The sequence below is a fragment of the Alligator sinensis genome, unplaced genomic scaffold (genome assembly GCF_000455745.1).
Source record: "Alligator sinensis unplaced genomic scaffold, ASM45574v1 scaffold1208_1, whole genome shotgun sequence".
Taxonomy (NCBI): Eukaryota; Metazoa; Chordata; order Crocodylia; family Alligatoridae; genus Alligator; species Alligator sinensis.
In genome coordinates, this window is record NW_005842782.1 from 601,578 (window position 1) to 611,698 (window position 10,121).

The following is a 10,121-nucleotide window of genomic DNA, read 5'->3' on the forward strand; positions in this document are numbered from 1 at the left end:
AGGAAGCTGCCCAGGGCCGGGACCACGAGCAGCAGCGCGGGCGCCATGGCGCGGGCACCGGGGCGGGGACTCCCGACTCGCGCCTCCAGCCAGCGCCGCCCTGCCGGGGAGGGGCTTTCCCCGGGGCTCCCCTGTGACGCGACTTCTCCTAGGGCCCGCCCCCAGGTGGGAGGAGCTCCCGCAGTGGGCGGGGCTCTGCGGATGCTCCATTCTCCTGTCTCTTGCTGGGGTCTCGCCAGGTCCGCAGCCCTGCCAGGGGGTCTCCCATCCCGCCCCGCCCGGAGCTCCCTCCAGCCAGCGGCCCCTGCTCCCTCCTCTGGGGTCCCCCCGCTCAAGGCTGCCCCGGGCTGCTCCCTCTTTCCCCCAGAGTCCCAGGATTTTTGCCCCTGGACCCTGCAGACCCCACCCCGCACCCGCGCAGGGCAGCCTCCCCTCCCCTCCCCTCCCCCAGGGATTGCCCCACTTCCAGCCCTGCGGGAAGGGCTGTCCCAAGGGTCTCTTAACCCCCTCCTAGGTCTCCCACCCACACATTTTATTTTTTTATTAATGTGTTTCGTGTTCCAGATCGAATCAGTTCCAAATCATATCATAGCGTCATAGGAAGTTAGGGTAGGAGGGGACCTCAGGGGGTCATCTAGACCAGTGGTTCTCAACCCGTGGGCCCTGACCCAAAAGTGGGTTGCAAGAATATTTCAATCAAAGGGTCTTGAGTAAGTGCCAGAAAATCATGCAAAAGCATGGGTTTACCCTTGTAGGCTGCACGGGGCTGCTTGGGGCATGGCTAGCATGCAGCCAGGCACAGTCATGCGAGCAGCCCTAGCAGCTGGATGAAGGTAAGTGCATGGGGCGTGGGGGTTGGAGGGCCAGGGCTTGGGGACTGTTGGCGTGTGGAGGGGATGGGTGTTGGGGAGAGGTACCTGCTGGCACTGGGGGGAGGTGGCCGAGTGCCCAGGCACCAAGGGTGCAGCAGGGCAGGGGGGGCAGGGCACTGTGGGTCGGGCAATGGCGGGGCCGGGGGATGTGGGTCTGGACGCGCTGCTGCTCGTGGAACAGCCTGCCACCGGAGGTGGTTCAAGCTCTTACATTGAACACCTTCAAGAGCAAACAGGATGCTTATCTTGCTGGGATCCTATGACCCCAGCTGACTTCCTGCCCTTTGGGCAGGGGGCTGGACTCGATGATCTTCCGAGGTCCTTCCAGCCCTAATGTCTATGAAATCTATGAAATCAATCTTTGCAAATGGGTCCCAATACGAAAGAACCACTGTTCTAGTCCAACCAACTGCTCAAAGCAGGACCAGCTCCAACTAGATCATCTCAGCCAAAGCTTTATCTAGCCGGGTTTGAAAACCACCAAGGATGGAGCTCCCACCACCTCTCTGGGTAACCTGTGAGTAGAACTCGATTGAGTAGAATTCAATTGTTCCAAAAAACATATTGATTGAGCAGGCAGCACTTGATCGTTCTAGATGCCATGTATGGTGCTACAACCCCCGAGCGTCCTCCATCCCAGGCTCTCACCCTGGGACTTCAGATATTTCCAAATCCATTGGTATGCATCCTACAAAGCCCGGAGGTCTTAGTGTTCAGATGCCCCCACCAAGACACTTGATCTGAGCCAAAAGTCTCCCACCCACACATGAGATGCCCTCCACAGCGTCACATCCTCCGTCCCCAGTGCTTCTGCAGAGACTGGCCTCATCATCCCGCACTTGAAGCCCCCAAGTTCTGTTCCCCAATATGAGGGGATGCCCCCAGAGCTCCTCATTCGGATGCCTATGGTGCCTCCTCCCCAATGCCAAGGGCTTCTCCAGGGTCTGTCTGGTCTTTGTGCTGATCTGTTCCACTGTGACTGCCTTCTCCTCCCTCTGTAGTCCCAGAGCTGCTTGGGAGACACTGTCATTGCTCAGTATTACCAGGGCATGAACCACACTCAAGCCCGGCAGAATCCTGTCTCAGAAAGGACAATCTTGGAGGGCAGGCATGGATCTTGTGGCTAAAACTGAGCTGGATCTTTGGAGACCTGCATTTAGGTTCCAGCTTTGCCCCAGACCCATTCACTCTGCTTCAGGTTCTCTGCCTCTCCTCCAGAGTCTGTGCAGGGCCTGACACCTTGGGATCTTGGCTGGAACATTTAGGTGTAGTCATAATATAATGAGTAAGGAAAAAGTAGGGAGGGGTGAAGTTGTGCTATTAATCATCAGGAGCAATAGCTTTAATAAGTAGGGATGCTGAGAAGCCTGAGACTGTGTAACTGCTAATAGAACTACTGTTTGGTTTTGTCCCTTTCATCTAAGGATCTCAAAGTGCTTTCAGAACAACAATTAATTAAATCCCTGAAAAAACTCATAGTAAAGGGGGATGTTATTGTCCTTGTTTTATAGATGCAGGGAAAGTGGCTTGAAGAGGAAACAGATCTAGGATAAAACCCAAGAGTCCCTCCTTCAGTTCCCTAGTCCTGCATATCTCCCATACTGCCAGTCTAACTCACTGAACACTGCTCTGATCTTGGGACTGGGGACAGACCCCAAAAGTCATGGGTTTTCCCAGTCCACTACTCACCACTTTCTTACCAGAACTGGAGGCAGAACCCAGGAATCCTGACTCCCAGCCTCCTCTTCTCTTACCTCTAGATCAGTGGTTTTCAAACTGTGGTCCATGGACCCCTGGAGGACTGCAGACTACATCTTAGGGGTCCATGAAAGATGACTGATCAATCAAAAGTATGCAGATACCCCCATTTACAGTTCAAAGTAAATTTACATTTACAGTTACACCTCCACTCAAAATTTCCAAGGAGTTCACACCTCCATTCAAAATGTTTAGGGGTCTGGAAATGGAAAAAGGTTGAAAACCACTGCTCTAGACCAGGGGTGTGAAACGTATGAAGCATTCCATCTGGCTCACCCCGGCAGTCCAGTAGGCTACTGGAAGTGCGGTAGAGCAGAATTTGATCCCAGTGGTCATGACTATTGGTGGCAGCCCCTTAGTTCTGTACTGCTGCCCAAACACGGCTCTGTGCAGCTGCATGTCCCCAGCTCTGTGCTGCTGCCCTGCCTGAGCGCTGTGCTGCCACATGACTCATGCTCCTCACTGACTCATGCTTCTGGCTTTGCGCTGCCCAAATGTGGCTCCACGCAGCTGCCTGGCCCCAGGCCCATGATGTTGCCCAAACATAGGCCCAGGGGTCCAGCCTACGAGGAACCTTGCAGTCTGGATATGGCCTGGAGCCTGGGGTAAGTTTGATACCCCTGCTCCACTCTCCTCCTAGACCTGGGAACAAAGCAGAGCCCTAGCCCCTGCTGTAATGACTACACTTTGCCCCAGTAATTTAGGCCTCTGGCAGACGTGAAAAAAAATATGTAAAACAGCAGTTTCAGAAGAGGCATTGCATCAGTTTGACCTGGCTTGTCCAGTGTCTGTATAGATTGCATGCTTCAGTGGGGCTTTTTGGTGCCTTTATCTAATAGCTGGTTCAATCAGCTATTACATAAAAATGCCAAAAAGCGCTGCTGAAGCACATGATCTATAAATAGATTGGGTGAACTGGGTCAAACTGACTTGATACCTCTTCTGGGCCTGTCCTGCACTTGACGTAGGGGCACACCAAACTGAAAGTAAAGCGCTGGGCTTTTTTTCACGTCTGTAAGCAGCCTTATAGGAGAAGGGCCTTGTAGGTAACAGTTGTAAGGTAACACTTGCTCTCTGCAATCTAGGAGGTCACATTTTATGGCTTCTTTTGTATCCCTCCTTTCCTTTCCCAAGCTCTATCCTTTTGGGGCACAGTTTCCTTGTGCCCCTACCCTCACTCCCCCCCATGCCCATTAGGGGACCAAGATAGCCCCAATAAAGTCCTCCAACACCTTAATCTTTCTCTTCTTGCTGCAAGGTCAACACATTCCACCTGCTGGGACCTGGCAAAGCCAAGATGGGGTGGGGTAGCATCAGAGGGCATTCATCAGTGCCAGCTGACACCTGTTTGATCTGCAGATAATTGTAGAGCTGTTTGAAGCCACAACTGTGCCAAGCAGATGCCAAGCTCTCTGTGACCTCCATTTCTTTCTTTAAGGTTTCTAACCCCCCTCATCCTCCAAAATCAATGGGGTCCTGGCCAGGGAGACCTTGAACATAGCTTGAAATGCAGAGTGGATCAGCTCTGGTGTTAAACATGGGCAGCCCTACACTTAGACAGCCATGCATGGCAGTGCTATCAAACTTAGGGGAAGGGCTGGCATGCACCTGGCCCATAGGCTCTGCCCTGGCTTGTGCATAGCCTGGCTGTGAGGCAGGAGGGAAGCTGAGGCTTTGCTAATCAATTTCATCCTGTCTGAAACCCCCTGAACTGGCAGCTTCCTCCCCAGTAAGTGATCCAGTGCAGATCCCCTGCCCCAAGTCTCTAGAGTGCTCTTCACCCAGAATGGATCCGTTTCCAGATAGCTGGTTCCCCCACTCTCGAGCTTCAGATCCCCTTGGGTTGCTTGCAGTCCCCACGCTGCCTAGTTGGTGTGGCTGGAATCCCTCCTCCATCCCTGCTCGGGTTCTGCACCCCACCCCTCCCAGTTCCTCTATTGCTGGGATTCCTGCTCTGTCGCTGTCCCAGCCTTAGCCTGTGCTCCCCGCCCTGCATCCCAGGATGCCTCCGCCCTGCATCCAGGTAAGAGGCAGGCCACAAAACCAGGCAGTATAAAACACCAGAGCTGCTAGCTGAGAGCTGCACCGCCTAGTCTGTCCCAGCAGAGGAAAGGTTGGGTCTCTGAGGGGCCACTGCTGTCCCATTGAAGCTTCCAGAATGGCTTGTGGTGATCATGGGGGGTCACCCCTTCACTTGGCTCCTATACTCCTCCTGCTTTTGTGTCTCCATTTGCCAGGTAGGTCAAGGGGCCCATGGTAATTGCTGCTGGTTGATTGTTCTTGAAGCAGTACTTTTTGCTGAGACAGTTCTTTCCATGACTGGGATGTCACATGACTCTGTTGGTATCTGGGATGCTGGGGGCAGCACAGGGGATTGGTTGGATGGGGGGATATGGGGAAGGATCCTAGAGATAAGGGACCTGGCAGGGGAGATACCATGATGATGGTTTTAGCCCAGGTAGTTTTACTGACCTGGCAGGGGAGATTCCTTTCTTCCCAGCCTTAAATCACTTTGTGTATTTGAAGGTGGAGACCTGTCCATTGCACTGAGGTTAGGCACCCCTATGAGAGTCTGCTTTAGCTTCCCAATGGGAGGATCTTGGCTGCACAATTTATGGTGATGGGGGGATTGCTCTTGGGCTCTCCATCTGACTTGCTCCTCTGTCCTTTTGGCTATGGGCAAGCAAGACTAGGGGGCATCTGAACTCCAAGGCTTTTGGGCTTGGGGCTTGCATACAGGATGCCTGCCATGGATTTGGGAGTATCTGAAGCCCCAGGCTGAAGAGTCGCGGAGGGAGGACACTTACCAGTGGTAGTACCACATGGACTTGAATGATTGAGGTCTGCTCAGTCGATAGAATTCGGAACTGATTTAGCTGACTTGGCCCAAGACAGGAAATGTAATACTAATAACAAAAATTTTAAAAAAGAGAGAAGGGAGGTGTGTGGTATGGGCTGCAAAGGCAGTGGGGGAAACTGGGGAGGGATTGTTGCAAGTGGCACGGGGAGAGGGAGGAATGGGAGGGGAGGGGGGAGGGACCAGGATCAGCCCTTGATCTCAGCATGACTCCCCTCCAGCCCAGGCACTGCTTACACCTCCTCCAGATCTCCTTGCCCCTTTGGGCTCAGTGGCTTCCCAAGTACTTGCCAGTCCCCCAAGGAGTCACCATGGCCCCATTAGCTTGTTTATAATGGGCAGAGTGAGTCAGAGGGTGGGCCAGCTGCTGGCTGTCAAGGGGTTGCTAATTCCAAGGTACTGTGTCTTGTTTATGTGGCTGCTTTGATCTCCAGTGTGTTAATCCTGAAAGCTTCTCTTCGCCCACATATGCCTGTTAAATTTCACTCACTCCAAGACTCTCCCTGTGACTAAGAACATGACCTAGGTGTCCTGACACCCCAGTCCTGCTGTTCTAATTCCCCCCCCCGCCCCTCCCTGAGATGGGGAAAGAAGCCAGGACTCCTAGTCCCTGCTCCAACTAGATCTTCTAGGTATCCCTGCTGCAACCCACGAGACCCCACTTGTCTCCCAGAACTGGGGACAGGACCTGATCTACAACCCAGGCTCCAAACCCCCTGCTTCAACCCACTAGACCCCACTTCTCTCCTGGAACTGGAGAGAAGTGCTGACATGAAACTGTGAGAGGTAGCACAGGTGTTATCACTGGGGTGACATGCAACAGTATAGAGTAGGGGGTCCCTGCTGTGGGAGGGACCACTGGGGTCCATGGAAAGACCCCCCCTTTCCTCACTGAGTTGAATGGACCTGGAGTAAGCCCCTGTCTCGCTGCCCCCTAGCAGTGCCCTGGGTTTCTTGCACTGCTCCAGCAATCTCTGCCTCTCCCACAGGTACTGTATCCAGAGGTGACCAGGGGATGGATGGGGAGCAACTGGAACCACTGCCCTCAGGGGTGGATGCTGGCATGGAGCCCAAAGGGTTCTTGACGCCCCAGATCCGACGGGGCCAGGTAGGACCATCTTGGTCCTATGGAAGACCACCTGGAAACGAGTATGAAAGACCTGATGGTGGACAATTTGGGTCATATGGAGGACCCTTTGGACCATATGGAGGAGACAGCTCTTCTGGAAGACCTGGTAGACTGCATGGAGGAAGCACGTATGGGTCATCTGGAGGTTCTGGTTCTGGATCATATGGAAGTGGTGGGTTTAAACCTATGGTATATGGAAGTTCCTGCTCTGAAACAGTTAGAGAAGATGGGTCTGAGCCATCTGGAAGTTCCTGCCCTGGGTCAGGAGGAGGTGGGTTTGGAGGGGGAGCTTCAAGTTATGGATCGTCTGGAGGGGGCAGGCCTAAACTACCTGGAAAATCTTGCCCTGAATCACCTGCAAGTGGTGGGTCTGGATCATCCGGGCGCCCCTGCTCCCGACCATCTAGAGGAGCTAGAATTGAATTAATTGGACAAGGTGGGCCTAATATGTACCCAGGTTCCAGTTCTGGACCATCTCGGGGATACATCTCTGGATCTTATGATGGAGGCAGGTCTGAATCATATCTTGGAGGTAGTTCCAGATCAGCTTGGGGAGGCAGGAGGAACCAGCCAGGATCATTTGGGGCAGCTGGATCTGGATCATATGGAAATGCTGAGTGGGGTGACTCTGCAGGCAGCTTCTCAGGGTACAGGGACTCCAGTTCCTCTGGGCATATCCGGCTACAGGCTAAGCCCTCAGGCATCCCCTACATACTGGGTATCAGTGGCCTGGGCCGACGCACAGCGTTCATTCCAGTTCACAAGGATCCAGAGAACTCTGGCATGGTCAGTCCTTCTGCGCCAGATGGGTCAGTCCTTCTGCGCCCACATGACAAGGATCCTGATGTCCCCTCTGTGGCACCCCTCTCTGAACGACTGAACCTTGGCAACACTGACTACCACTCTCCGGGGAATGCTGCTGATGCCGCTGATAAAGAGGGAGCAGGGATGGGCAGTGGAGATGTTGCCACCTCTGGGAGTGACTTCTCTGATCCTACTGTGCACGGTGATGCTTAGACCCTGGACCAGGAAAGGGAAGTAGGGTGGCCTAGGAGCTAGCACTAGGATACATGGGTGTTTTGCTTTGGTCCTGGAGTGAGGTCTAGCCATCAGTTAGGAAATGGAAGCCAGGACTCCTGGGTCCTCTACTTTATTCTGGGAGTTGGTTCTAGCTCTTTGATTTAGGAAATAGGATCCAGGACACCTGGGTTCTTTTCCCAATTTTGCTGTCATTTTGTTGCGGGCCCCTTGACTGCTCTGTGCCTCAATTTCCCCACATATTCAGAGGGGTTTTTTGCTGGGCTCGTTGCTGTGGTGGAAACCCTTGCTGTGTACATGGTCAGTCCCTTGCATTGCTGTGTTCATTATAGCCTTCATTGCTGTCAAGCCAGCAGCCAAAGGATGCGTCTCCACCCAACCTACCCTTTGGGGCCCTTGTATTGCTGGGAGGGGCTGGGGAGAGGGTGACCGTTTACTTCTGCTTCTTGTTTCTGTGGCACAAAATGTTTTCAATAAAATCCTTGCATTGGACAACATGTTTGCTTATTCTTCCTCCAAACCCCTGATTCTGGGTGCATGTGGGCAGGACATCTGAGGATCGCTGAGCAGAGGCAGGCAAGAGAATAAAAAGGCAAGCTGTCTCCACAAAACTTCCTTTCTCCCTCCCACATGTGCAGGCATGCCATGGCTATAATGAGTAGTGTGTCTTACCAGCACTAGTGTGAGGGTCTATTAGGCTCGGGCAGACCTTTGAAACCCCATTAACCATCTGGAGTTGAGAGGGGGGCAGTTTCCCAAGAGATGTGGTGGATCCTCTGCCATGGGACATCACGAGTGGCTCATCCTCCTAAAAGCCCCTACACTTCAATGGGAAGTCACTCGGCCCAGGGAAGGACTCGTAGGATGGGATCCTCTTGCCTTCGGCATGGAGGTGGTCAGACCAGGCAGCCGTTGTCTCACTAAGGCTCTCCATATCTGCTGCATTTCAGGACCCAGTCAGCATTAGTGGACAAATCTGTGCCAGGCAGTGAGGGGCCATTCTCCCAGTGTATGGACAGGAAACAGAGCCCTCCCCCCCAATCCCATTCAGGTGCCTCAAGTCCATGCATCTTGCTCCACATCATTCAAGGACTCTGTGCCCAGTTCCCCTGGTCTTAATGTAGTTGCTAGGTTGTCCATCCTCTTGCAGCTCTTCTTGGCCTCAAAAACTCAATGAGCCCCTTCCTGTCCCAGTCTGGGTGGAGAGACAGGGAAGCCATGTCTTTCTCAATCCCCTGGCTGGTTCATCATGAGCCTGCTCTACTGCCCCGACTGACCTGTGGAGGGTGTCCCGGTGGAGGAGGCTTAGTCTCAGTGATATGGAGCCAAACTCCACTTCCTTGCTAATGCTCTGAGCTTCTGCAGCTCTGTGGACAGGGCACCATCCCTGGGCACTGCTGCCAAAGCCACAGAAATTTTCCACCAAATCTCAAGAAGTTGCAGAGTTGAGTGACTTCTGACCTTCTGACTTACCAAGGAGCACATGTAGTAAATGGGTACAGGTTCTTCTGTGCCACCATTTCTTGCCATGGGAAGTCACTAAATCTAGCAACAAAATCACTAAGGGCATCTTCACATGCGCTTTGGGGTGGGGAGTGGGGCACTTCAATTAGCACGGATCTCCGGAGCCACTCTAATTAAAGCACCCAAAGCGTCTCATGTATTCAGTGTCCCATGCTTCAAAATGGTGGTGTGAGTGCTTTGACTAAATCTTGTTCAACAAGCTTTAGTCAAAGCATCCCTGTGCCATTTTGAAGTTAATTAGCTCATTCCAGCCGACTTGATTAGTCTGCTTGATTAATCGAGTCTTCTCTGATGCGTGCTAATCAGCACACGTTGGAGCAGGCACCGGGCATGTGTTGGAGCTGTAAGTTGGCAGCAGTGGCACATGGGGGACTGTGGGAAATAGGCTGGCTTGTCCTATGTCTCATGCCCTAATATGAGGTTGATGAGTCCGATCCAATCCCCATGGGCAGATCCAGGATTGTGATGAGGGGAATGTGGATGCTGGGTGCCCTAGGATGCATGGCAGCACAGCTCCTACACAGAGATATGCATGTGCCGTAAGTTTTATGAGCTCACTGGCTGGTGGGCATGGGGTCTGTCCATAGCCCCTGCTTTCAAGCATCTCTGGAGCCCAAGAGGTAAGTGCCACCACTGTTTACCATTCCCTTCCCTTCCCTGCTCCCTCCTTCCACCCTCTCCTGAAAGTCCATGTCTCGAGCCAAATCGGTTCCAAATTCAGTTGTTCAAGTCTGTGTGATGTTACCACCAGCAAGTATCCTCCCTCCCAGACTCTTCATCCTGGGCCTTCAGATACTCTCAAATCCATAGCAAGCATCCCGTGTGCAAGCCCCAAGACTGCAGGCCTTGGAGCCCCCTAGGCTCACTTGCCCCTAGCCAAAAGGCTGAAGGAGCAAGCTAGAGGGAAAGCCGGAGAGCAATCCCTCCTGCCCTGTCCTGCTGA

General features: G+C 53.2%; 1 protein-coding gene and 1 pseudogene across 1 annotated transcript; both read left to right on the plus strand.

Annotated features, from left to right (window-relative positions):
• Positions 1-4,701: 4,701 nt before the first annotated feature.
• Positions 4,702-8,145, plus strand: LOC102376406 (keratin, type I cytoskeletal 9-like). Its single transcript, XM_006034912.3, has 2 exons — positions 4,702-4,867; positions 6,477-8,145. Exons 1-2 carry the CDS (start codon positions 4,789-4,791, stop codon positions 7,631-7,633), a joined length of 1,236 nt encoding a protein of 411 aa, XP_006034974.1. The 5' UTR covers positions 4,702-4,788; the 3' UTR covers positions 7,634-8,145.
• Positions 5,095-5,280, plus strand: LOC112552135 (annotated as a pseudogene).
• Positions 8,146-10,121: the final 1,976 nt, after the last annotated feature.

Coding starts and splice junctions, on each gene's coding strand:
- LOC102376406 (XM_006034912.3), top strand. CDS start 4,789: ATGGCTTGTGGTGATCATGGGGGGTCACCCCTTCACTTGGCTCCTATA. Junction 4,868..6,476: donor TTTGTGTCTCCATTTGCCAG/GTAGGTCAAGGG, acceptor CCTCTCCCACAG/GTACTGTATCCAGAGGTGAC.